At 46.4% G+C, this 27547-nt stretch overlaps 8 protein-coding genes across 8 annotated transcripts; 4 read left to right on the top strand and 4 right to left on the bottom strand.

The window, feature by feature from the left end:
• Positions 1–218: 218 nt before the first annotated feature.
• N7509_008290 (uncharacterized protein) lies at positions 219–1387 on the top strand (the record flags this gene model as incomplete). Its single annotated transcript, XM_056632927.1, has 5 exons — positions 219–240; positions 306–385; positions 431–810; positions 862–935; positions 996–1387. The coding sequence occupies 5 exons, from the start codon at positions 219–221 to the stop codon at positions 1385–1387; spliced, it is 948 nt and encodes a 315-aa protein (XP_056483547.1).
• Positions 1388–2351: 964 nt separating this feature from the next.
• Positions 2352–4394, bottom strand: N7509_008289 (uncharacterized protein; the record flags this gene model as incomplete). Its single annotated transcript, XM_056632926.1, has 1 exon — positions 2352–4394. The coding sequence occupies one exon, from the start codon at positions 4392–4394 to the stop codon at positions 2352–2354; it is 2043 nt and encodes a 680-aa protein (XP_056483546.1).
• A 2506-nt stretch (positions 4395–6900) lies between these two features.
• On the bottom strand, positions 6901–7600 carry N7509_008288 (uncharacterized protein; the record flags this gene model as incomplete). Its single annotated transcript, XM_056632925.1, has 3 exons — positions 6901–7173; positions 7197–7444; positions 7567–7600. 3 exons carry the CDS (start codon positions 7598–7600, stop codon positions 6901–6903), a joined length of 555 nt encoding a protein of 184 aa, XP_056483545.1.
• A 2738-nt stretch (positions 7601–10338) lies between these two features.
• N7509_008287 (uncharacterized protein) lies at positions 10339–11235 on the top strand (the record flags this gene model as incomplete). The annotated part of the gene is made up of 1 exon (XM_056632924.1): positions 10339–11235. The coding sequence occupies one exon, from the start codon at positions 10339–10341 to the stop codon at positions 11233–11235; it is 897 nt and encodes a 298-aa protein (XP_056483544.1).
• A 2333-nt stretch (positions 11236–13568) lies between these two features.
• Positions 13569–15853, bottom strand: N7509_008286 (Zn(II)2Cys6 transcription factor; the record flags this gene model as incomplete). The annotated part of the gene is made up of 3 exons (XM_056632923.1): positions 13569–14537; positions 14575–15473; positions 15586–15853. 3 exons carry the CDS (start codon positions 15851–15853, stop codon positions 13569–13571), a joined length of 2136 nt encoding a protein of 711 aa, XP_056483543.1.
• A 380-nt stretch (positions 15854–16233) lies between these two features.
• On the top strand, positions 16234–17756 carry N7509_008285 (major facilitator superfamily domain-containing protein; the record flags this gene model as incomplete). Its single annotated transcript, XM_056632922.1, has 2 exons — positions 16234–16339; positions 16393–17756. The coding sequence occupies 2 exons, from the start codon at positions 16234–16236 to the stop codon at positions 17754–17756; spliced, it is 1470 nt and encodes a 489-aa protein (XP_056483542.1).
• A 2433-nt stretch (positions 17757–20189) lies between these two features.
• Positions 20190–21459, bottom strand: N7509_008284 (ketopantoate reductase family protein; the record flags this gene model as incomplete). Its single annotated transcript, XM_056632921.1, has 2 exons — positions 20190–21028; positions 21234–21459. 2 exons carry the CDS (start codon positions 21457–21459, stop codon positions 20190–20192), a joined length of 1065 nt encoding a protein of 354 aa, XP_056483541.1.
• A 1085-nt stretch (positions 21460–22544) lies between these two features.
• N7509_008283 (uncharacterized protein) lies at positions 22545–23125 on the top strand (the record flags this gene model as incomplete). The annotated part of the gene is made up of 3 exons (XM_056632920.1): positions 22545–22714; positions 22781–23022; positions 23118–23125. The coding sequence occupies 3 exons, from the start codon at positions 22545–22547 to the stop codon at positions 23123–23125; spliced, it is 420 nt and encodes a 139-aa protein (XP_056483540.1).
• Positions 23126–27547: the final 4422 nt, after the last annotated feature.

Below are 27547 nucleotides of genomic sequence, written 5' to 3'. Positions count from 1 at the left end.
ATCTCGATCAGACGCCAGACAATAAAGGCCCGTTGATTACCAGACTGAGCCTTTCTATAGGTGTTCTGTCGACGGTCTTTGTGGGTTTGCGGTTCTGGGCGAGGGCACTCACGCGAACAAGGCATGGACCTGACGATTGGATGATGGCAACCTCCCTGGTATGCCTCGAAGAGCAGTCCAAGCTACCTGTACTAACTTCTAAGCTTTTCATATACGGAATGATCGCTCTCACTATTGTAGGTAAGGAACTAAGATCATGAAGTGGTCCGAAAGGATAATTTTGAATACTCATATAACTACAAAAGCCGTCTACTTGGGAGACACTGGAAAACATGTCGATTTCGCCAAATCAAACAACGTCATAACAATGAGCAGAGCTGAGCTAGTCTGTCCAAGGAAATCTTTGTTTCACCTAAAACTGACGTTATAGAAGTACCTTTCCTTGTTGGATATCCTCTATACCACTAGCATCGCCATTATCAAAGCTTCCATCCTGACTATGTACTATCGAATACTTCCTACCCGATTTGTTAAGATCAGTGTATCGGTGCTTGGAGTAATTGTGTTCATGTGGTGGTTCGAGGGCTGCCTTGTCACAGTGTTCCAATGCCAGCCAATCCAGAAGGCCTGGGGCATGTCAACTTTAGAGGGCCGGTGCATTGACAAGGGCAAATGGTACTTCGCTGCTGCGGTCCCGAATATTGTCACTGATGTGGCAATTTTGACAGTACCAATCTATGAGATTTGGCGACTGAGATTACCTAATGCTCAGAAGTTTGCCATTGCTAGCACCTTTCTACTGGGCGGATTGTACGTGCCAACTCCTTTGCAGCAATACGATGTTGAACTGACACAGTTAAGCGTCACTATTGTCAGTTGCATCCGAGCTAGATGCGTCCTTAACCTTCACGAGGGGGACAATACAGACTTCATATGTAGGTGACAACTCTAATGCTGATGCCAGAAGCGACTGTTGACCTTGACAGACCGTGTAGCGTGTGTCTGGTGGTGGTCTGTCGTGGAGATTTCAATTGGATGTGTCTGCGCCTGTCTCCCGACACTGCTACCCGTGGTTCGCTTTTTGTTCAGACACTTACGCGGCCGTGGGGAGAAGGGCAATACCGCGACTAAGTGCGTAAACGGCGTCGCGACTATTGGCAGTTCACCGACTAGGAGGCACCCGCCTACAAGCCCTCACAGAGCTGGAACATGCGCTGGACAGAACGAGGAAGGAGCCTCTGCCAGTGACCTATACCTGCAATTTGAGGAAAGCTCAAATGACCGAAACTCTTTTGTTTCTGACGAGCTAGAACCGGGCCTACGAAATGACGGAATTACCATGGATACCATGACAGGAGCTCGCACAAATCAGGAAATACCCCAGTAGTTAGTGCTTTAATACCCAATAATTCCCTCCCTACGAACAATATACGTTTTGGAGGTACGGATTTATTATGAAGTTGGTTAATAAGTACATCGCGACTAATAAAGCTATGGTTATGTGGGAATGGTACGCTCGATAGTGGCTCTGGGCAGGATTTTGGTGGCTTTAGTAAGTCAAGCCACTGTTAACTAGTCACTTCGCTCTGTCTGGGTCTATTTTCAAGGACCTTGAGGAACATACCGGGAAGTTATACTGTATCGGGCCTTGATTTGTCCCGATCTGTATTCCCAAATTTACGTCGCCGAATGATACAGTAGCCATGTCAACATGTCTTACTCTTTTGGTAGGAAAATGCAGCGAGCCCATAAATGGTACCATACTCAGCCCCACCATCAGGTGACTTGTTCAGCGCTGAAAATTTCATTATAACCTTAGCCCATGGCCTTTCAGAAGGATTGGCCTGCATTTAGTCATCCTGGTAATTTCATCTCTCCTGCAATCGAAGCATGAAGGTGGTTATTTACCGCTCCTATCGCCGCCTTCCGATAATAGGTTAGAACATCTTGTCGCGCAACGGAATGCTTTCGAATTCTACTGTACACGTGCAATGAATTTGGCCGACTTGGCTAGTTGCTGGAGGGACGCAATGCCGTATATGAATGTGTTCGAGTTCATTCGCCAAAGGACTTATAGAATACTATCACATTATAAATCTAATCTAGTGCTCTAATCTTACTGGAAGCGGCTGAGTTGAACTTGGAGCAGTTGAAGAACCGTGACTTGCACCGAGCTGACTTAGGGATGATTGAAGATATGGTGTATTGTGGGAATATGCCGTAGGAGTTATTACAATGTGTTTTCATGGAGATATTGTAAACACTGAGAATTTTTTATTTGATTTCAAGCGTGTTAGCAACATTAACGAGTGTTGGAAAGAAGAATTTGATTTTATGGCGACACTAGGTATTTACAAGAGGATCAACTTGCCAGCTGTCGAGCCAAGTTTTGTACATGCTGTTATAATCACAATTGTCTGTGTCAATGCAGGACTCGACCATCTCTTCCATAATTGATCACGATCCGATGCGGGGTAGGAAGCTACGAGGACCCACCTCTCGCCCTCGACGATCGGCTTAAATAGCTGACCGTTAACATAGCACTCCAAGGCCGTTAGACGGGTATCTCTGGGTACAATTGATCCCTGAATTTGAACAAAAACCTTAGAGTCGCGAGTTTCCTTCACATGGGTATCCACGACCACCTCAAAGGTCGATTGAGAAGTCCATGGCCGAATGTCTCGGCCAACCTTAACGCAATCAGATTCAAGAGCAGGCACGAGAGGTGGCTTGACACGGCCCTTCATCGCTTTCTCAAAGGAAAACCCATATTTAAGGAGGCTGTTATCATCATAGGCCTTCCCAGCAAAGGTAAGATTCACAGGCATCCCGGTATCTTCCATAACACCCATGGGAACAGAGATAGTTGGCACACCAAGGTGACGCATAGGCCTATTCCCATTCGAGTACTTAACGCCATTGCTCCAGGCATACTGCGAGGCCTTCTCATCCCCGTCCGCATTAGCAGCTCCCACATCACCATTAGCCGGGAATACCACAGCATCGAGTCCAAGCCCATCCATCCAGTTTTCAAGATTCTCCTTGCGCGCATTTTCGAGAGCCTGGACTGCCTGCTGAATACCTGGAATGTCAAAAATAGACGCTGGCCTCCGGTGTGGGTATTTAACCATCTCATCCCACATCAATGCATTAGCCGCATCCGGCGCACCCTTCAATGACCCCGGGGCAAGTGGGAAGATAGTTGTCGGATCAACCTGAGAAAGAGACTCGAGACCCTTTTGGCCGTTGTTGACCAGGAAGTCATCCCAGACATGCGCAACCAGGTCGCACCTCTCCAACGCAGGCCAGCTTTCTGGTAGACCTGCGACGGTGACGAGCAGGCCCTTATCTGCGTTCGATTCGTAGACTGTCACGAGCGGGAAGTCGGTTTCGATCACCTCCGCACCGCAGGATTCGAGCACCTTTCTGGCCTGCTGCCATAGCTTGATAACAGAGGGCCGGGTATTGACTTTGCTAGCCGGGGAAAGAGACGAGTCGTCGCCTCCGATGTACATTGATGGTACGCCGATACGCTTCCCGCGCAAGGAAGTGTCATCCTGTAATATTGAAAAAGACTGTGGTCGTAGTGTATTGAATGAAGGGAGTGAGATGAGTTTCTGTTCCTGATAGAAATCCCCTGAAGGGGTTTTATCGGAAACAGCTAGAACATCGAGAACATGGAACATGTCTGCCATAGTTCTGGTATGAGGCACCAGGACATCACAGGTCGGGTAGAGTGGCCAGACACCGCGGAGAGGAAGAAGGCCTTTGGAAGGTGTGTATGCAATAATAGAATTATTAGACGCAGGCGAGCGTCCAGAAGAAACAGTCTCGGTGCCGAGAGAAAATGCGCAAAAGTTTGAAGAAGTTGCGACGGCCGATCCATTTGATGAGCCGGAAACATACGCTGCAGCCAGGTATTTGTTGTTATATGGGCTTTCAGCACGCCCATAAGACCCGCGTTGCATACCGCCGTACGCCATCGCAGGCATGTTTGTCCGACCCAGAAGTATGGCACCGGCCTCTCGGAGATTTTGGATACACGCAGCATCCTCGTTGGCAACGAGCGTCTCGAATGCAGGTGATCCGCTGGCAATGGTCATACCCTTGACTTTTATACTGTCCTTTGCGAGGTATGGGATACCCTCCAGTGGACGAGGTGGTGAACCAGTAGCGCGCCGGGCATCGGAGGCGGCTGCTTCTTCGAGAACGGATGGGTTAAGGATTGGGATGGCGCTGAGCTCTAGGCCATTCGCATCGTAAACGCTGATTCGTCGCAGGTATCGTGACACCAAGTCCACGCTAGAGAGCCATCCTGAAGAAAGGACGGATTGCAGCTCGGAGATACTTGCGTCGAGGAGCGAGAAGTCTTCGGGTTGGTTTTGTTGAGCCATGACGTTTATGATTGAGGATATATTTGTCCAAGTTGACATTTTGAGATGCGGCTTATATGATCAATGCCCGTACATCTTCAGAGAGTAGTACTTGGCTTTTTACTAGGAGGCCGGTAAGCATATACCCCGTCAACGTGAAGGTGGCGGAGAAGAGTCCGCCTGCTTGGAGCACAGCGGACAACAGTCCGCTCCCCACCAATATTCTCTTTTTACTTACTAACTTCAAAGATCTCTAGAATTTGTTAACTTAGATCTCTAGGTTTTGCTAGTCTTTTAGATTTTACCCTGACTCGGATACGTGTTGTTTTGGTGATACGTCTCGGCACGTTCTGAATAGTTAGTTCTTAGTCGTATGTAGTAGTTACAAGTAGTTAGCAGTCTATAACACAGCAAAAATATAGTCATACCAATAACATTCTCTCCAGTATAGTATTAGAAAAAATATTATCAGATGACAGCTTCTTTTCAAAATACTATATTGGAGAGAATATTATCGGTATGACAATATTTTTGCTGTAATTCCCGGCCGTCCCGAACACCCCATCCAAAATCGCGTCTTCCTACCTTCGTACCAACTTCAACCACCTGCCATGCCACCAATTCGCACTGAATCTTCGCAAAAATTAGCCAATCAAGAGGGCAAGATCCTATTGGCTCTTTCAGATTTAAATTACGGCGGTGTCAAATCTCTTCGCGCAGCAGCGAAGCTATACGCAATACCGCTTACTACCCTACACGATCGCGTACACGGCCAATCTTCTCGCGTTGATTCTCGCCCATCGGGCCATAAACTGACCCAATTAGAAGAGGATTCGCTTGTTGAATGGATACTCTCTATGGATTCACATGGAGCAGCCCCTACACCAGCTACTGTACGAGATATGGCTAATATCCTACTGACTACGCGTGGTAGCCAGCCACCATCTACTGTTGGCAAAAATTGGCCATCAACATTTATTAAACGGCGCAATGAGCTTCGAACACGCTTCTCACGGAGATACGATTATCATAGGGCCCTAAACGAAGATCCTAAATCACTTCGGCAGTGGTTTCTTACTGTACAATCTATAATTGATGAGAAAGGGATTCAACCAGAGGATATCTATAACTTTGATGAGACAGGATTTGCAATGAGTCTTATTGCAAATCAGAAAGTGGTTACGCGCGCTGAATACTACGGTCGGAGGTCTCTTTTACAGCCAGGAAATCGTGAATGGGTGACTACGATTGAGTCAATCTGTACAGATGGCTATTCATTACCGCCATGTGTGATCTTTAAGGGCAAGGTTGCCCTTGCTGGTTGGTTTGATAACCTACCGAAAGACTGGCGATTTGAGGTCTCAAATAACGGCTGGACTACTGATGAGATTGGTCTACGTTGGTTACAAAAGCTCTTCATCCCATCAACAAATTCGCGCGTACGCGGCCGATTTCGTTTATTGATTCTCGATGGGCATGGTAGCCACCTTACACCCCAATTCGATCGAATCTGTGCAGAAAACGATATTATTCCTCTTTGTATGCCTGCACATTCATCACATTTATTACAACCACTAGATGTTGGCTGTTTTGCAGTACTTAAACGCGCATATTGTTGCTTTATTGGTGACCTCACGCAGTCAAGAGGAGCAAGAAGAGTGTAGTTTGGCCGTAACGGGTCACCTGTTGCTGCGGTCGTAGACCGTAGCGTCAGATAGGGCCCGTCCGCGCTCCCCTGAAGGGAGGCAATGTGTTTGTATTGTAGTGGATTCTATTTACAGGGGGAAGGCGAGAGGGACAAAATCAAGACTTGACTGCGTGAGAGATGACGAGCTACCCGCAGAGGCAAGGAACTGACTCTCGTGAAGCAGTTGTGGGAGGAAGAGGCCCTCAGTAATGTCGGTGTAGATATCACGTGAGGCTACGGGCATTGTGAGGCAACCCCAATAAAACCACTCCCTAGAATGCTTGCTGTCTATCAGCAGTGACCTCAGGCTTCCACTGAAACCAGGGCTTCATGTTGACAAGAGTTTCAAATTAGTCAAGATGGTGGTAGAGATATGCAATCCATGTCACAAGCTGGTGATGGCTCTTAGATATAGCATTCATCTCAAGAACCTCAAGAAGCTTGGCTGCATGCTCATGACAGAGGATTTGCTTGCTGAAACTGTAGTTCAGGCAAATGGATTTACCAATCTCCAAAAGTATAATAAGTTTGCTCTAAAGATCACCAGCTTTGATAGCAGCCTGAATACAGCAATTCAAACTACTATATTTGACAATTACATATTCAGGAGCTTGGGAGATAAGCTTTTGAGACAGGAACAATAACTGCCAGGGAGATATCCTCTGGCTGCTCAGGTCCAGGCAAATTCACCATCTCAACATGCTTAGGCTGGGAGATGCTGGTGTTGGTGGCTTCAGGTGTTGGTGAAATAGTGCTGATGCAACTGGGAGGGTTAAGATTATTGCTGCCATCATTGTTGTCATCATCCTTATCTTCTTCATCTCATGGGTATCTGCTGAGTCAATCAATAATGGAGTTGTTGACAGCATTGAGCAAATGCTTCCAAGGAAGCTTCTGCATCAGCATCTTGCTGATATTTTGGTGCATAGTTGCAGTCTTTGCATGGATAAGGAATGCTTTGGTGGCCAGGCCGCCCCAGTGCTGAACTGCCTTTGCCACAATACCATCCATGTACTTTTTGTCCTTTGCTCTCTTTGTAGTGATCTCAGACATCCTTGCCCAGCACTTCTCAAACTCTGTCTTGTTATCGGTGCCTTTGTACACCTTGTGGCCCTGGGCCCAGTCATGAATCTCACAGAGCACCCGCTCAAAGTAACAAGCTGTTCGAGGGCGATATCTTGTGAGGAATTGACAATCTGGTAGGCGTCAGGCTTTGGCAGCATCTCCAGATACTCAAACAGGGCTGCAGTATCGTGGAACACATGGTTGTCGATGGCGATGGTACCATGGCTCTCGGAGAGATCTGCAATCAGGGCAGTTGAGGAAGGAGAGCTAGGGGCAGAGACAGAGTTGTTGTTCAGAGACAGGGAAACTGTGTTATACGCTATGATATTGTTAGCAGATGAAGATATTTGTTGTAGTATAGAGATGTTACCAAGAGTATCAGTTTCGGCAGGAGAATCAGCTTTGGCAGGGAGGTCGTTTTGGGGATGGCCTCAGATAGACATTGAGGAGTATCGACGTCCATAGTGTCCGTCATTTTGAAAAACCAGAGGAACAGAAAGCTCTCCTCAGAGAGAGGGGGGCGAGGTCTGAGTTGAAAGGGGTAGGCTGAAAGAGACAGGTTGAAAGGAAGCAGAGGTCAAAGAATACAAAAAAAGGAAGAAGTTTGAAGCAGTTAAGCTTGAAACAGCCGAAAGAATAGCTTATATCCTATGCTTGCTTTTGATTGGCCAGTTTAGAATGTCCGAAAGAGGCAGTTTTGACATGAGGAAGGCACGTCTGATAGAGACGTTCGTAGCTGAGGAAGGTACAACCCAGAACGGGAAAGATGGCGGCCCTGTAAACAAGGCCGGGCCTAATCTTTCGGCTGAAAGATGGTCTCCTAGGTCACTGATAAATAAAGCTGCTGGGTGGCCATAGGTATAGGCATCATGTCAGAGGCTCAAAGCGACAGCAGTGGCTTCGTCTAAAACAGGAAGAAAGGCAGCCTTGTGAACAAGACCAAGCCTAATCTTTCTCCTGAAATATATTCTCCTAGGCCGCGGTAGCTGCCAGAGTAAAAGTAATAGGCATCAGGGTGGCCTTCATGGCTAAAGTGAGCCTTCAGGCCTGGCTAAAAAGCCTAAGGTTGGCTAAAGTATAAAAGATATGCTAGCCATATACTAAGTTAGCTGGTAGTTAAAGGACTGGACCAAGTTTAGTTCTGGGTTGTATCACAAGATGCTGTTCCTGGCTAATTCACCATCTTCGCAGGAAATGTAACCTACGAGTGCCCTGGAATTCAAGCCTATGTTGGCGTCCATGCCGCGTCCGGGGCGAATAATCACACTGCTGGATTTACTGCAGTAGCAGGAACCAAGGAGTCTCATGATCTCTGCCTTCATGCAGCAAAGGGAATGGCTATCGCGGGTGTGAGCGTCCTGCAGAGTGATGATCTTGCTGAAAAGGTGAGATTGGATTTCGAGGACGGCAGGAAAAGGCGCTCTGTGTCCTCAACAACCAGGACGTTTGATTCGAATGCGGGCTTTTGCTAGCGAGACACTTGATGAATCACAATCACCGAACCCTTTTTGATACATTTGACTGCTTCCTGACCATGGATGACCTAGCGGGGCGTATGTCACATCGTACTCAATATACTGTCCAGATTCAGCAATAAATATCATCGAAGCCACCCTTTCGTAATCGTGGTTCAGGCCGTAGGTGTGAATAAACACCTAGAATTCGAACTTAACTCTGAGAAACTACAGAAATAGCTCTTAGATACTGGATATTTAAGTATAAGACATTATCTCGTAGCTCAAGTTTATGTTTATGCTGTTTGACATACTTGAGCCTGAGCTCTCAGTCGCAATTGGCCTGGTCCCCCAGGCCTGGAATTCAGGCCAAAGCTGAGGCTCTTACTTAAGTCCTAACTACCCTCTACCCCGCATCCACACTTATCACAAATAAAATAACAGACAAGCAACCAACAAGCAACGGAACAAGCATGCCCCCAGCCAAGCCACCTCAAATTCGTGATTATTCCCTCCAACTCAAGCACTAAACACAGCTCGGGCCCAACAGATTGACTTCGAAAAATTCAACGCCCTACTCCCAACATACAAAGGCCACATCGCCGCTGTGATAGATTCGCTGCGGAACCTCTAGCGCTCTCCAACGATATTATTAGCCGAATGACAGCAGCAAAAACACCACTACGGCGGAAATACACCTGTAGGCAGGTTAAAACATTAGGCCACTCTGGTGTATTAATCGTACGCGATGCCAACCGTTCAATTGCAACCAGAAAGGAAAATGCCAGAAAAATTATATGGTAAACAGCCACTACCAGAGGTTACACAAGAGAATGAGAGTTTAAATTTCGCAGAAAGGGCTGCAGGATCGGGTGAGGAAGTTTTTATTGTAAATGCTATACCAAATCCGCTATACAGTTGAGAAAATTATCAATTTTGTGATTTCGGTGTGGCGCACCGCGAAAGAGCGGCGGGTGCGCTTGGCACTAAGACGCCAAAGTTCGGAATAAAAGGAGTAAGGTTGATTGACATCCAAGGCACCATCTACTACTACTATTCAGAACGGGCCCAGACATATCACCAAAACAACGCGTATCCGAGTCAGGGTAAAATCTAAAAGATTAGCAAAACCTAGAGATCTTTGAAGTTAGTAAGTAAAAACTTGAAGATGATATTTGTAAAGATCAGGTTAATCAGGGGTTAACACGTACTATAGAAGAAAGATATATTTCGAAGGTAAGAGCATACTATTACTACCAGGCAGGCAGCAGCGGGAGTTCACAGCAGCAAATACGGCCCTGGAGATGAAATACATTTGGCTGGCATAATATAGTATTATCAAAATAATACAGTCGGGACGACTATATTGTCCTCTAATATTGCCCGGATATGTGTATTGTAAACTTGGAGACCGGCGGGATGGCAAGTTGCTGCCTATCTAGGTAAGAAAGGAAAGCTTTAGCGAAATCTGCTGCTCGTCCCGAGGTCGGGATCTACAATTACTATGGTCGGGGAGACTTTCCACGGGAAAACCGTCCTCAAAATGCCTAGTGTCACCGCCCCCAGATGTATGGCTATAAGTTTAATTCGAGGTTTCCTCAATTTGTCGGAATATATATTACAGCAACAGGTTGTGTTAGAGTCACCACAGGTTGGACCAAGTTATCCGACCGTCTTTTTGTCGCTTCACACGAGACGCTAGTGTCGTTAACGACGACCTGAACGGATCTGATTGCAAGAAAAGACCGTCGCATCAAGAATGGCGTCGCAATCTACCGTTATCACTTCCTCGTCCGCCATCAGTCAATCCCCCGTTGACAAGACTGAGACATCACCTACGGGCGAGATGACTGCACTCCAAGCCCTCTCACGAGGCCCAATCCTTCCCGGAATCCCTATATTGCCAACCTACGAGAAGCAGCGCCGCCACCTTCTAGAGCACATGGCTGGTGCATTCCGAGTGTTTGCCCGCAAGGGCTACACCGAAGGTTTGGCTGGTCATATCTCTGTGCGTGACCCTGAAAACCCTCATACCTTTTGGACCAATCCGCTCGGCCGCCCGTTTGGCTTGATGCGCGCTTCTGATATGGTCCTCGTCAATTACGACGGAAAGATGGTAGGGGGTAATATGAGTCGTCCTGTAAATGCTGCTGGGTTTCTTATTCACAGCGCCCTACACAAGGCCCGGCCAAATGTCAATGCTGCTTGCCATACGCACTCGCCGTACGGAAAGGCTTGGTCGGCGTTTGCACGGCAATTGGAGATGATCAATCAGGATTCCTGCGTGTTTTATGGGCAGGCCCAGAGCGTTTATGAAGAATTTGGTGGCGTGGTCTTTGACGAAGCCGAGGGGCGGAGGTTGGCGGATTCTCTAGGGAAAGAGGGGAAGGGGATGGTGTTGAGAAACCATGGTCTCTTGACTGTAGGGCAGACCGTCGATGAGGCTGCTTACCTTTTCACCTTGATGGAGCGGAGCTGTCAAGTGCAGCTTCTGGTAGAGGCGGCAGCTGCGAACGGAATTCCTAAGCGGTATGTAGGTGAGGCTGAGGCTGCGTACACTTTCAAAATGACTTCAAACCCGGAGTCTTTGTACTGCGAGTTCCAGCCGGACCTAGAGGCAGAGGACGTATTGTGCAATGGCGATTTCCGCAATTGAACGATTGGGAAGCAATCGGGTTGAAATTCGATATATCTCTACTACCTAGTGTAATGGGGATTTCCGCTCTCAACATCGGTATCCTGGAGTCATGTGATTGAGGCCTTAGCAACAAGGCCACCATTTCGTTTGTGAGATTAAGTAGCGTTCGTTCCATAGTACCAATAACAACGACTATGTTCCCCCTTATGAAAACGTTCTCCTGAGGCTGATGAGGGAGCGGTATCGGTATACCGCTCATGAAAGGTTTTATTGTTCGCTCGATCATCTCTCTATAGTGTCACGCTTTGCCTATCTCGTTCCTGCACTCTGCGAGTGTGGTGGTCTTGTCCTTTCGTGATCGACCCGTCTGCATGACAGACTGCCAGCGAGCATTCCCATCTTACACTAGGTAGTTGGCAAAGTATATTTGACACATGAATTTTACTCTCTTAATGAATCTATCGCGCACCTTATAAATTTCCCCTTGCTATCATTGTACCGAGAGCGCTGTAGAAATGGTCAGTTTATTGGCGAATTCCAGTCGCTCTAACTAGTTACATGTCTACAACAATAACGTACTATATGTGTCAAAAGTCTGGCACCACTCACTAGCGCGCTTTTTCGTGTTACCCCCCCCCTCAACGCGTTTTTTTTCCTTCACCACCACCCTATGGCTTTATATACGCAACAATCAGTTGCTAAACGTGGCAAAAACGCTGAATTACCACCTGCTACGCGCGCAGCTATATTATATGCCTTAGAAGCTGGTATATCGGTTACACAGATTGCGCTTGATTTCGGCTGCCAACGCTCTACAATTTACCGCACACGAATCCGCTTTCAACAACAGCAAACGCTATTATCACAAAAAAGGACTGGTAGGCCTCGATTATATAGTGACTCAGCTATCCGATATATCTATCGACAAGCCCGTCGGCGTCCGTGGTGGACCTATAGACAGCTTCGTGCTAATTGTCCTGGGTTCCCATCCCGGAGTACTTTATATCGAGTTTTGAAAAGAACAGCACTTCGAAGATATAAATCTCGCAAGAAGATACCAATTAAACCTGAAACTGCACGTATTCGAAAAAAATATGTGTTAAATTGGCAGCGTTGTGGTATGAATGAGCAACTTCAAAATGTTATCTTTTCAGATGAATGTTCTGTACAACGAAGATCCTATTCAGGCGATCGCTGGGTTTGGAGGTTATACTCAGAAGCCTATAGACGAGATCTTGTGAATTTAGTTCCTCATGTAAAGGATATTTCACAAATGGTTTGGGCCGGAATATGGCTTGGTGGCCGTACAAAGTTGGTTATCATGAATCGAGACTATTCTAAAAGTGAGCGAGGTAGTTTTACTACCAACTCATATTTAGAAGCACTAGAAGAAGGTCTTATTCAACATTATAGTCCTGAAACTATCTTCCAGCAAGATAACGCACGAATTCATAAATCAGCAAATGCACAAGAGTGGTTTGAAACTCATGGTATACACGTGATGGATTGGCCCGCGCACTCGCCTGATTTGAACCCAATTGAACCGGTATGGAGGCTACTAAAACTTAAGCTTTTCGAGTTATATCCAGAGCTTGGTGATATGGGAAGATCTCAGGAAGATTGGAAGCAGTTTAAACGTGCAATTGCGCATGCATGGGATGTTTTAGATCAGAGTGTTATAGATGGGCTTATTCGCTCAGTGCCAAAGCGGATTGAGGCTGTACGTATTGCTAAGGGCTACTACACTAGATATTAAAATGGATTTATATATATGGTATATTAACCTATATTTTGTCAAAACTTTAAGCAATTTGAACAACATTCGTTGTGGTTATATATAATTGCAAATGTTGGTTGAAATACATGGGGGATTACCTAATTACCGAGTGGTGCCAGACTTTTGGCACAGACTGGTACGATAACTATAAGAATCCAAGCACATACTTGCTTTGACCCGCCAATGCCTGTATTGGCGGCTATTTTTCTCTTTTCAATGTAATAGTATTTGCTGGCCCGTGCAAAGAGCTTTTCTTGAGCAACTTTCAAACCTCAAATCTCCAGACTACTCGCTAAATAGCGGCACAAGGGGGTTAGTATCCACCACCTCGGCCAGCCCACGGGCCCACAGGTCCTTAAAAGGATACTAGGATCCAGAAGATATCCTAGCATATGCTATAGGTTCGCTTTATGTAAACTTTCTAAACACTTGATCGCATCTGATGACATGGTAGTAGCATTTTGTGACTTTCAATCGAACTGGCGAGTGACTAGAAGCGCGGACCCGGCGTATAAAAAATAGTTTCCTGGTCATAGACTTGATGAAACCCGAATCTTCCAAATTCAATCTCACGTCAGGTCAAAACCAACGTCAACTTCCGTTCGATAACCAAATCTACCCAACTAATTTCCGCGTTCCCATGCCCCCTCCGACGTTTCCAGAGATCCTGCAAAAGGCCTTCCGCAACATCAAAATTCCGCAAGCCGCTCGTTTTGGCACAATCCCGTAATAGTTTAGAAGAGCGCACTTGTAGGTCTGGATTCATTGTTTCGGCAGCAGCGATGAAAACCGGCCACACAATGCCGGTGTTGACAACAGAGAAGCCAAGCTTCACCTTTTCAGTGCGTTCAATGGCGACAATGGCCTTCTCGGCGTACGATTGAAGCAGAACGGAGTTAAGCTTGCGCACTCGCCGGTAGAAAAATATTATAACGGCGCTGTGAAGAGCTACAACCAGGTGCGGTATAAAAGCACGGTTTGCAGACATCAAGATAGGGTCGTCGATATTGTCACCAACGCTGTCTCTGTCGCTGCTCCAAGAGCAGATTTCATTTTCGAGATTTCGACAACGCCTCTCAAGCTCATCAGTCATGGTAAGCCCTTTACTCTGATTATTTAAGTTCCCAATTTCATCGGCAAGAGATGAAATGCGCGAGATAAAGGAAAGTAGCGTTTCAGGAATTCCATAAATTTGCCCGAATAGTGTAAAATTCTGCTGACAATCCTCATCTCCAGGCGCACCAAATAGCCCAAGTTCCAAATCCCCGCCGCAGTGTTCATCGAGATCTCTGCCAACATGAAGACTGTGTGTCCTTAGAGAAGGGAACTTCATCTTGTTGTGAGGAAGTGAGAAACTCAAGCGTTGTTGTGTCTCTTGTGGGAAAACGTATGTGCTCTCTTCAATAATTCGCAGGAAGAGGTATATTTGATGAAGCAGCTTTACCTTGCGAGACTTGTTCACTTTGGGAATTCCTCTAAGACAAATGAACATATCCGCGTTCAGTAAGAATGAACGTGCCTCGGCCTGTTGACCATTCACAACCTCCGCAGACAGTTCAAGTTAGTGACGCGATTCCAACGTGGCACCAAAGACTCACGGAAATGGTAACCATTGTCAATATGGCCATCAAAATATCCTTATATTTTGATTTTCCACCACCAGATATTTCCGTATCGAAGCTTCGTCCAAGCTCCACCTTTGCTTTGTGTCTCAGGCGCTCACCAAAAACCCACCAATAATCTGAACTGCCGTCCTGTTCCAAACCAAGCCTATCAAAATTAAAGGCGCTTACGGCCAGTGTGCCATAAAAAAGTGCAGTTTCAGCATGGGTCGACTTATTGAATACACTCAATTCTGAGAATATAGAAAGCACACGCGGGAGGTGCATGATATCCCATGGTGATTTGTGCACGCGGCGAGGCGAGAATAACTTCCCTGCCTGAGCCCGATAGTGCCTTAGAAGAAAATGCGTGGTTGGAGATACTGGTGCTTCCAAATCATTCTCAATATTAAGACTGACATGGAAGCTAAGAGGAGATGGTAGGGCAATTTGAGAATTGTTCATTGGCGACCAGTTGACAGCCACCAAACGCTCAGAAATGTTATAATTAGGATCCGCATCAATGTGGATATCGGGGTACGTTGACCAGAAGGGGGCGAATAGGCTGAAAGGGCCTGGAATTTGGCCAAAGGACGAAGTACAATCCATATCTACAGTCGGGGTCAAACAGATATCATCATGATCACCCGCGACATATAGGAAATCCATGCTTGCTGATGGCTCGGATGGGAGCTCATGGTTGACAGAAGCCTCAGGCAAAGCCGTGTTCGCCCAGAACAGTGCAAAAGGGCCCATCACAAGGAGGCCATTCGCTTGGAATTCATGCGTCTCCGAGTCAAGCTCACTCAGGACTTTGTCAATTTCGTCATCATCGACTTGGTGGAGTATCTCCCTGGACATGGCCGCTCGCTCCGCTTCTGCCGGGATCATTAGATGGTTGGTTTCTTATTCTTTTGTTTTCTCCCAAGGGCAGTGCCATCGTCTTTCATCATCAGACTCGAAGACGCCGTGGGATTGATAGGTAATTACCTGTGAAAAGCACTCGACGACTGCGACCGCCTCCACATTGTCCGATATCATCTGCAGCAACAGTTGCAGCAACAGTCCAGTCTGAATGAAAAGTATAATATATAAAGCGAATTCTAGCTGCGTAACCACCACAAACAAGGCTAGCTCGTGAGCACTGGCCACACAGGGGACGGGCCTCGTCACACTTGACCTTGCGCGATCGACAGGTCAAGCATCCTCCGAAGGACCGCGCCCGGTTCTGCGATGATCTCGCCGTGACTTTCGACATTGTCTGGTGTAGACTCGAGAGAATAGCCCCTCGCTGTCGCTCGGAATTGCATGCAGTTAATGGAGAGAAATAATGATAAATTAGGGTTTGATGATTGCTTGGGCCGCTATCGGCGTGGCAAGTTATCCCGAGCGGATCACAGCGGGGTTTTGTCCGCTGTGGAATGAGGATGAACCACTTAGAATACAGTCGCAAAAGCCTTCCTTGCCACTATCTGATAACTGCAATACCCCATGATCATTACCCCAAAAGGTTTGATGAGACCGATGCCATCTTCGAAGGGTCGCTCATATATAAATGTAAGGACTGCGTAACATTGCACGGCCAAAGAGTTGCAAAGTCATTACCACCTCATCGCAACCGGAATCCCAAATCCCATTATGGAGAAGCTCGATAAGGAAACTCTCCAATGTTCCTCGCAAGACGCTGAGTCTGCCGCACTGGGCACTCTGGTCCCTGTCGACCAAAAGGCTGAGCGATCGTACGGTAAGATCTACTCTTGGAAATTTCGTGTCTTCCCCCTAATAACGAATATGCAGTTCGCAAACTCGACACATTTCTTCTGCCTTTCCTCTCTTTGATGTACTTCTTCAACTCCGTGGACCGCTCAAACTTGGGGAACTCTAAGACAGATGGACTGGAAGAGGACCTCAATTTCGTTGGCAACGAATACAGCCTGTTGATCCTGCTTTTCTATATTCCGTTCGGCACTCTCGACCTCCCTCTCAACTTGCTCACAAAGAAATTCTCTGCAAAATGGATTTTGCCCAGTCTGATGGTCACCTGGGGTTCAATCGCCACTCTTCAGTGTGCTGCTAAGAACTTTGCAGGCCTGTTAGTCATGCGTTTGATTTTGGGTGCCTGCGAGGCCGGCTTTTATGCTGGTGTAGTATTCTACTTCACCCTGTTCTATAAACGCTCGGAGCTCGGGTTTCGTCTCGCGATCTTTTTTGGTTCCGCTTTGCTAGCGGCAGCTTTCAGCGGGCTCATCTCCTACGGCGTTTTCAGAATCCAGGACCCACACATCGCGGGCTGGCAGTGGCTTATGATGATCGAAGGCATCTTGACTGTCATTGTTGGCGTTTTCTCTTTCTGGTGGCTGCCTGCCTCTCCTGCTTCGGCGTGGTTTCTGAATGACAGAGAGAAAGCAGCCGCTGTGGCCCGTGCCCTGCGTGATGGCTCTAACAACGTTGATGTAGCTTTTAGTATGAAGGAATGTTTCATGATCTGGAAGGATTGGAAGTTTGCTCTGTGGTGTTTACTTTGCTTTACCTATCCCGTCGCCTTCGCAACAACTTCGAACTTTCTTCCGCAGATCGTGCAACGTCTCGGGTATAGTGTCGTCAAGACTAATTTATGGACTGTCGCCCCTAATGCCGTCGGATTTTTGGTTCTCCTCGTTGTTGCGAAGTCATCGGATTATTGTCACGAACGCACTTTCCATGTCTTTGCTGCGCTTGCCACCTCTCTTGTGGGAATGTTAATTCTCATTACTATCGATGTTTTGAACCACAAGGCAATCGCGTACTTCGCATGTTTTCTTATGGCTGCCGGCTCTTACATTCCTTCATGTCTTGTCCAGTCTTGGCACAACAACAACAATCTGAATGAGAATAGCCGTGCCGCAACGACTGGTCTCCTGGTGGGCTTAGGCAACTTTGCGGGCATTCTCTCGGCGGCCACTTTCCGCGTCGAATATGCGCCGAAATACATACCCACGCTTATCACGACTTGCATCTGTAACGGCATTGCTATGGTCTGTGTGTTGATATTAGGGTGCTGGATGAAGTGGGAGAATGATAGGAGAAACAAGGCACAGGGTGTGAAACTATGTGCCTTAGATGTCGATACATCCGATCTGCCCGATGGAGAAGCATCTCCGAGATTTCGATACTTCACTTGAGATGGATTCTTGGCCTCAGGACCAAGTCGACTTATAGGGAATGACACTTAACCTTTATAACGTGACAATGCCTGTCGATGCTATAGTTCGTTTCTGTATCCTGAGATTTTAGTTAGCCTTGACTGCAGAGGCGTTTTGAGCTTCGCAGATGGAATGGTGGTTTTAGCTAAGAAACGACGCTCTTCAACAAGAGCTAAGAAGTTACTTTGGCTTACTCAGGCTTCGAGTACCTTGAATTTTCCAAGTACTTGTACTCTCAGTTGTTAGACTAAGCGCAGTATTGCTTGATATTTCTGTCTCGTTTCACTTGGCCTACGTAGACCGTGTACAGTAATAAATCTAGGACTTTAGGACTAAAAGTCACCTTAGGCGGTAGTTAGTTAACATACGGAGATGCCTTAAGCCTAAGGCTGACCCACACCCAGAGGGTCAGCCCGGAGTCAACGCCATTCCGTAGTCAACGCCACTTTTTTTTCATTTTTATTATTACAACAACAATAACATCTAATAGTGCCTATCTGGTGGCCAGTTATCATCAGATAATGGTGGCAGATAGTATGGGGTGGCAGATAGTATGGAACAATATTTAATGGTCCATGTGGCGTAGGCATTGTATTAGATGCACCTAAAGGTGTCATCTGGTGGATATGTGTGTTGGCCTCCTTTCTTTCATCTTCAATATTTTGATTTTTGGCATGGCGAATAGCATCTCTGGTAGTCAGGGCACTGAATTTGCCCAATTGCTCTTGAGATTTGTGTGCAATTGTAGATTTTTTCGGCAATTGGTTCGCCAAAGTATCAGTTAATAAACCAATATCCTTGGCCAGTTGAACTTGTGTGATTGGCCAATATAAAGAATTTGATAATGTATATTCTTGCTGCTATCATTGGTCAAATTGATCAATTTATTATGTGTTCAATGTAAACTGTAGGTATCTGGAGGACTGCTTGGAATACAGGATATATTAGGTGGTGGTAAAGAGCCAGTAAATATTCTCAATTTAGGCTCAGGTGTAGATTCAGCAACCGAATAATCAATAATTAACCCTGGATTATAGGGCAATATATCACAATCTTTGAAGAAATTGTGAATAGTTTGTTTATATAGAGCGACTCTTAAATTTGAGCAATCTCTTGGAAAAAAAAACTGCAGTATCTTGAGCATCTCCATCCCATTGAGTAATCTGATTGTTCTTGGTTCAATAGGCCTGTTTCAATGTACAGAATGAAGATCCATCAAGTGGCTAAAAAAGGTAGATTGTATATAAAGAACAGCAATATGGAATAATATTGTAGGAGTTAAAAGGTCAAGAAATTTGTAGATAAGGTGGTTGTAGTGTCTGTAGTGGCTATCCATGATAAGAAGCCTGGGCTGAATCCTTTTTTTGGCAGGTGTTCCTTAGTATAAAGATGGAAAAAGTGCAGCCAGTCAATAGCCAGAAGATTATTGGAATAGCCAGTGTCTAAAACTGCTATTCTTGTCTCCTCTGACAGATTTCCACCTTTATACCAGGACATTATATAAACCTTCCCTGGTGCAACAAAGTATGGTTCCATTTTCCATTCATCAGCAGCAATATATTCAATTCCAGTCAACAATTGACCTTGTTCAAATAAAGTAGTTTAAGTTTGATAAAAATTGCCAGTAATCATATTTTGAGGTCAACCCTGGCCAAGTAAAAAGCCAGTTTAATCAAAATTGTATATATACTTTGGTGGAATCTTCTTTAAAAAAGCTCCAATCACTTATACCAGACAGTCAAAAGACCAATATCCTCTGCAGTAATACAAATTTGATCTGCAGGCTTTTCATGAACCCAATTGAGATCTTTTGGAAGACATTTGTTGATAAATTTATACACCCAGCTTTTTCCAAGTGAAGATGCGGCAGGGTTTTGGCAATGCAGTATTGCATTTGCACTATCAACCACCATTCCTGCTGTTGGTGGAATATCTAGGCTATCAAGACATTGTATCGAGCCTATTAATAAAGCTTCTTGATCGTCATCTAGACACTTGTAGGCCATTTGGCATGTGATGCAAGATGGCGGACCCCTGAAACATCGGCAAAGCCAATCAAGGGGAATATCATATTTGCGTGCCAACGCAGCAATATTAGGCTTTTTGACAGCCCTGGCCGCTGAACAAGCAATCTTAATACATGCTTCAATGGTCTGATAGTCACTAGGCATTGTGGTGGTGGTGGTGGTAATGGCAAAAATATGAAAAAGTGGTGTTGACTACAGAATGGCGTTTGACTCCGGGCTGACCCTCTGGGTGTGGGTCAGCCTTAGGTTTAAGGCATCTTTGTATGCCGCCTAAGGTGACTTTTAATTGGAGGTTATTTCATTGCTAATTAGGAACGCAAAAAGATAATTAGCGAACATATTTTGACGAGAGCTTGCATTTCCTTCTCCTTCGTTGGGATATAGATCACGAGAACTTTTGAGTATCAAGAATATTTGTCCCCTTTTCATGATCAATTCTCCACTTTTCTACCTTTAAGAGTTCGTATACTGTGCTCAATATCGGTGTCGAAACACCATTCTGCTTTGCCTTTCTCAACGGATTACCCAACAAAACTTCAAGCTCCATAGGCCTGTTGTTCTCCAAATCTAGGAGCATACTCGGCCGGTATCGGCAGTCATTGGATGACCGATAGGCATAATGATGTATCATTTCCTTAGCAGGAGCATGTCCCACAGCTTTAGCAATTGCGTAGACTTCCCACATGGCAGGTATCAACAGGGTCTCCCTCCCACCTGAGGACTGCAGCTCTCCAACATCCATCCTCAGAAGTGTGCAGAGTGTGTTAAAAGTACTGTTCCACAGTAGCTTCTGCCAACGTGCAACCAGCATATTATCCGTAAATGTACATTTGCCACTTATTGCTCCTGGTCCCACAGTACCAGCTGCATATATATTCACAAACTCACGGGTTTGCTGGTGCTGCACAGTTCTGTCCTTTCCATCATGGAAGTGTGTTCCAATTACCAGGTCGTCTGGTCCGTCATGAATGATGCAGTTTTCACCATTTACCCGTGAGCCAATCATGCTGATGCCGGATATGACAGTGTTGTTTGGAAAGGCTGCAATTATTGGAACCTCGATATCAAGGCCATTCTGAATGAGCACGATAGAGGTGTGTCCTGGGGAAACAGCAGGCTTGACTAGCTCGGCGACGGAGTAAGCTTCTGGGAGCTGCTTTGTAGTGATGACGATGAAGTCAAATGGTTCATTGGGCACGACAGCATCCACAATGTTCGAAACGACTATTCCCGGGATCAGTCAGCAATTGAGCAGTTTCATATGGCAGACGCTCAAATCAAGTGTTCAAACCTGTATCTTTTCGAATAAATATTGCTTGACCATCCTGGACCACGAAGATCCTAGGTATTGACAAGCCTCTTTAAAGGATAGAAGAGGGATAAATAATTGACACCAACAGGAGAAGAATTCCAAGTGAAAAGAACCAACCTCTTGTGGGCCTCCAACCCTTCAAACATCCATGATCAACAGACTCAATATCCCAACCTCTTTCCCTAATCACCGCAAATTTACTCCGCAGCACAGCAGTAACCTCTGCGCGTCCGGATTTCTCAAGCACGAGACTTGCAATTGTGCCAACACCACCGCTGCCAATTAGGCAGATGTTTCGTTTTCGTTGATTTGGGGTTGAATTGAGAGTGTTGCCATGGTCCATCGTCACGGGGAAATGATTAGAGAGATCGTTGATGATAACAAGGGCAAAAAGGAATCGGCGTAAATTTATGTAAGGGTTAGAAGTTTATCGCGATGGTAAAAGCGGGGCTGGAAATGAATTTGTCTTGGGAAAGCACTGACAACTAGGCTGAAACACGGCAAAGGAGTTGCTTTTAGCAGGCAGGTATTCCCGAGAGTAAATAATGTACGAAACGTGATACGCTGTCCCTTATCCTGTTCGATTATCTTTTTGGTTGAATTAACCGCTGAGGGTTCATCGCCGCTCGGTCAGCGACGGTGGTTGGTCCTCCCTATAAGCGGTGAAGTGAGCGGACAATCCTCCGCTTTCATTGAAACAAAAATTACTAAGCCCTGGAAGCTTTTTGGAATCCACTAAATATCGAGAGCTGGTGTGCCATTACGAATGGTTACAATACTCAGAATGCTTGGCACTTTATTAGTAATCGTATTTTTCGTAACGTAATTCCCGCCCGAGTGAAACACCTACCCTATTAGAAAAATTCAAAATCGATTATCTCAACCAACACGTATCAATTCAGCTAAATATAACGATCTTTACATGTATTAATCTTGTGTCCAGTCTTCCTGCACCCACTACACCTAGGCAGAGCCCTAGTGCGTGGTGGATCTGCCTGAGAAGATAATTCACCCTGCTCGTACGATACTACCCTATCACCAGTCACTACTAGAGCAGTGCTATAAGTCAGCACTCAGCAGTACTTCGTACTGCTACTGCTACTCCCAACTACATCGCCCCGGATTCCCCTCGCCCGAGATTGGACTCCACTCGGTCGTCATTCTACTTTTCGTACTTTTGTCCCACGCTCGGTTCCGTTCCTCTGTTCTGTGTTCTGCAATAGGGCCTGGAGGATGGTGATGCTCTGCTAACCACTCCGAGTATGAGGAAGCAAGAGATCCAAAGAGGAAATCATGACTCCACGGGGGCAGTCCTTGGGGGCCATTCGATGCCCTCAGATGGGAGGGGAAGACCGAATGGAGGAGTGGATATACTCCCGGGGGACCAAGGAAGGGGATTAGGGTTCACGTTTCCTATTGCTCTTAGTTATGCGTGTGATGTATCATCTAAAGATGCGATATCACAACTTGCTCAAAAGATATCTGAAAAGGAAACGGCTTTGGACATCCTCATCTCGAATGCCGGTATCAGACGAGACCCCCCCTTTAGCATGCAACGTGCTCACAGCATCCGTACAAGAACTTCAGCAGTCAATGTGGTCAATTGAAAGCAAGGACTGGGAAGATACATTCTGAGTTAATACTACTGCCCATTATTTCCGCAGCGTAGCCTTTCTTCCTCTCCTCGCGGCTGCGGCGAATCAACTGACCAGCACTGGAACAACGGGGCGAGATGAGGGGCGAGGAGTCATTGTGGTAACCAGCTCGTGTGCAAGCATGCACAATTCCACTAATGTGGATCTCACAAGCTATGCCACAAGCAAGGCTGCTACTGATCATCTTGTCAAGTTGTTGGCGGCAAAGTACAATCGATTCTATGTGCGTGTGGTTGGAATTAATCCCGGTTGTAAGTTATGCAGACTTGAATTGTTGTCCACTTTACGTTCCAGAACACTCCCCAGCAAGGAAAGCCAACTGAAAATTCTGTCCAGTCGTTCCCAGCAATATGAATCCCGTCGGCGCCGAAGGAAATATTTTCAGCTCCTTGTTTGACAAAGTCCCGGCAAAACGGGCGGGAAATTCCGATGATATAGCTGCTCGTACGATACTACCCTATCACCTTCTACTAGCTGGTTTAGCTGTTCAACTAGCTGTAGGCCCTCTTCGACGGTCAAACCCTCTTCGCAGGGTATATGCCTCTTCGACCGATTGCGTTTCCTGCGCTTCTTCTCATTCGCTATACGTAAATTCGCATTGTCTTGCGCAAGTAATGCAGTATGGTGTAGCGCTATCATATGGCCCTTGATAATCTGATCTAGTAAGATCTTTGATGGTGTTGGAGGGCTGTTTGACCGTTGCTTTAGTAATTGCTTAAGCGAGGATGCTTGCTTATGCAATTGAGCCACTGTCCTAGGCGTTTTTGGTGTGGATTGGCTAGATCTGCTGCTTGGTCGGCTGTTTGATGGTGAAGATGTTCGTAGAAAGATATTCAGCTTCGAAAGGACCCTTTCTGCATCTACTGGATTTATACCAGTAGCTATAAAGCTGTTTTGAATAGTATTCGGTTGAAAGGCTTCTAGCCGTGCGTGTTGGTAGTTATCCAAAAAATCAAACTTGTCGATATGGCTATATCCCACACGGGCAAGATCGCTTATAAAGGGAGTGGTTTTATTGGGGTTGCCTCACAATGCCTGTAGCCTCACGTGATATCTACACCGACATTACTGAGGGCCTCTTCCTCCCACAACTGCTTCACGAGAGTCAGTTTCTTGCCTCTGCGGGTAGCTCATCATCTCTCACGCAGTCAAGTCTTGATTTTGTCCCTCCCGCCTTCCCTCTGTATATAGAATCCACTACAATACAAACACATTGCCTCCCTCCAGGGGAGCGCGGACGGGCCCTATCTGACGCTACGGTCTACGACCGCAGCAACAGGTGACCCGTTACGGCCAAACTACACTCTTCTTGCTCCTCTTGACTGCGTGAGGTCACCAATAAAATAATTGTATATCACCGTAGTTTGAGGGGCTCAAAGAAAGACAATACGTAGAGAGCTGAGATCCTACAATGCCAGCCCGCTTAGCTGCATTCCCTGTGTTTAGGTCGATACAGGGGATTGTTATAACTTCTGATAATTACAATGTCACGGTCGAGCACAGCAGGAATTCTATAGCTATTGTGCTGAAGCCATCTGTCAATCCACAAAATTTCTAGAAGCGTAAGGAAAGGAGATTGGTACAGTAAGACCAAGCGGGAGAACAAGGGAATATTTTGTGAAATGAGGCTGTACAAGTCAGGAAGCAAGCCGCACCATCGGAGTTAGCTCCAAGATGTCTATACAGACAATTTGTTTTACAATCAGCTAGGCTCCATGTTGTATATATCGCTTCATATTTCCCTCAAGAACTACTAACACGATCGATACCTCTAAAGCAGAAGCCTATTCTATTAAGTCAAATTGCTTATCCGAGCAGTCTTTTCATGTGGCAGACTATAAGGTCTTAGTGCATTCGAGCAGGAGCTCAGAGCTAAATTAAGACCAATCACTTCTATTGGGGCATTGTGGCACAGTGGAAACTCATTGCACCGATTGGCTCACTGTTCCTACGTATTTTCACTCTATCAGTGGTAACCAATGATCGCATCAATATCTACGACCCCCAGACTCCTGGGAGCCAAGGCCAATTATAAACCAATAATTAAGACGGCTTGTGAGCATGTGGGCCATTGATGGCAATGATTGGCTTGTATTTCCGAGTAGTAGTACCCTCCCGCATCTACTTCGTTCCCAGGAGACTGATGTGGGTAATGTCTTTGCAAAGACGCGACGCGGCTGACCGCAGAGGTTTGTTCTTCAAGAACGTAATCAAACTGATGACTGGCTCGCTGTACAAGAAACTCTGTTGTGAGATGAGGCTGTGCGAATCAGTTCCGCACCGTACCATAGCTTGTATCTACTTGATATTTTGTTATAATTTTTCTGCGATATGTGAAGCAGGCAACGAATAACCCTGCGTTCTGCCTGCCTGTGGTGATTTGCTGTTGCGGGGACTAACAGGCTCATCGTCGGTGAGTGAAGCGAAATGAGATGACCTCGACACCTCGCCCGTCGCAATAAACCCCTAATGACGGTGGTGAATGTTGATAACTGTCATCAATTCTTTTCTGTGGCATTCTCACGACTGGTTACACGATGCAAACAGCCAGAAAACTTTTCTCATGTTTCGGAACACCAGGCGCAAAATTCAGTGCCTCTGAGAGCCGCTCTGAACCAGTGATGAAATGTTGAGCCACTTATCATTGAAGAGTAGTTTGAGCTTGAGCCCTCACAATTCACAATGATTATCTCATTGACGCAGACTAAATGCCTAGCCGAATTTCTATAAATACCCGGTCCCTCGCCAGCAGAATAGTCGTTCGCAAATATTCATTTGTGATTCTGGGCGAAAGAATACCGAACGTGATTCCTCTTCGCAGCTTCTCTTTGGTATGGATTGACTTCCAAACCATGTCATGGAATCGACTGACCTTTCATGTCGCAATAGCCTAACATTTCTCGATAATAAAGTCGTCGAACAGTAAGTGTAGCTGCCCAGTCAATTAGAGTTATGCTAACTCGGAAGATGCTCGATATCAGTCCCACCTCTGCTATTCCTCGAAGAACCCGTGGAACGAGCCTTTCAGGATCTGGAGTGGTCCAAACTGCGAGCACGGTGAGTTACAAGTTGCCTTCGTAAGCTACCTGCTAATGGTTGACGATAAATAGATGCAACCCTTTATAAATTCCCCTGCAGCGGACAGCAAAGACTTCGAACGTGAGTTTTAAAATTTGCCGCAGTTTCAAGGCAGATATCATGTGCTGACGACCCTCTATATAGGATGGCAAATTTTCTATCGCGAGTCGCTCAATGTCTTGTAAGTCACGCTAGTGCTTTGCCCCTGCCCATTCCTAAAGCCCGGTACTGCATTTCAATCTCCGCACGATTGCTATCCGTTCGTGGCTCTCTGTTCCTCAGCAAAGATCGTTGATGATTCTTTTTCGTCATAGGGTGAGCTTCAATATTACACTCAGCCGGGCCGAGCTATGTTTCCCCCTCGTCCTCGAAACTGAACCAGCGGCATCAACTTGATGGGCCAAGCCACTGGTCACTACGCTTGCGCTTTTGTTGTTTCTGAAGACGTGGTTTACACGGCTACTCCGCCTGGCTTATTAGCAGGCCCAATTCAGAAAGACTTGATGCCCTCCGGTTAGCCATATGATTAAGTTCCAACATGCTCTCACCTCTTCCAGGCTCACACTGTCCGGCTAAAGATTGACTGTCACTGCATTAGAAACCTTCCGTATTCCGACAGGCATGATCCAGTCCCATGCTAGGCCGACTGAGTGATCGCAGCACCGATGACAAGAAAGGGAAGCGTAGCATCGACGACCACCGAGAAATACCACGGCTTCTCTGAGGATAGCTCCGTCGAGCCCTGATTGCAGCTGAGCAAGTGATGAGGCAGACCGCGGCGCTCGATCTACCCAAATCTCTCGCCACGAGAGCAGTCGTTTCAGGTCAGTTCCTAGTCTACCCGGGACAAAACACCACGATTCTCTCTTCAACGGGACTTTGTCCTAACATGTTTGACGATTTATCTGTTACCTGAACAGCAAAGACGAAACAGCTATGCATTGGCAGATAATACCATCATCCAATTCCAGCGATACGGGGTGATCCCGGGCCCTCGTGCTTGTGGGGTCGAGCTGAGCCCGCTACACCTTTGGTTGGGCTTCGCTGATACCAGAGTACATTGACGGCAAGTCTGTACCACCTCTGTCATCAGAAATCATGCTCACACGGAGAGGCAGTGAAACACAGCACCTGGTTCGACCGTTCCCACGAGTCCGGCCGGGGTGCTGTTCGCGGCTAGTATCAGGGGATATCATTTAGGCCACGAGCACGGTGAGTTGCGAGCCACCACCTTGCGCCAGCTGCTGATAATCGGTGCTAGATCGAATGCTCCTCCCTCGATGTCATCACCGAACGCCACGAACTCATCAGCAGAAGTAGCCTCGCAAAGTACGACCAGTCGGTTGCCGCGACGGTTACAGCTACTCAATTATTACTCGAAAGATGCCAGGTGGTTTTGTGATAACTCGTGGATAAGATGTATTTGTTGACTTCAAACGTAGCCGTCATGTTTCTGCCAGTGCGGTCATGTCGCATTTGCCCGACGCGAGACGCGAGACGCGTCAGTGCACGACCTCGTCGCCTGTGGCACACGTCCGAATATCGCCGGATGCTGCCTTGGGTCGGCATGCGCAAGTGACTACAGGAAAGGGGGTTCATTATAATCACGAAGTGGCCAAGAGGTAAAAATCAACCGTAGAAAACACGAAATCACCCGGAAAAATCAAGCGGGTTTTGATCCGTGTTTCTGATGAAGCG

The sequence above is a fragment of the Penicillium cosmopolitanum genome (assembly GCF_028827165.1).
Source record: "Penicillium cosmopolitanum strain IBT 29677 chromosome Unknown utg000009l:1.0-9042332.0:1.0-9050551.0, whole genome shotgun sequence".
Classification (NCBI taxonomy): domain Eukaryota; kingdom Fungi; phylum Ascomycota; class Eurotiomycetes; order Eurotiales; family Aspergillaceae; genus Penicillium; species Penicillium cosmopolitanum.
This window is presented reverse-complemented; position numbering and strand designations above follow the sequence as displayed.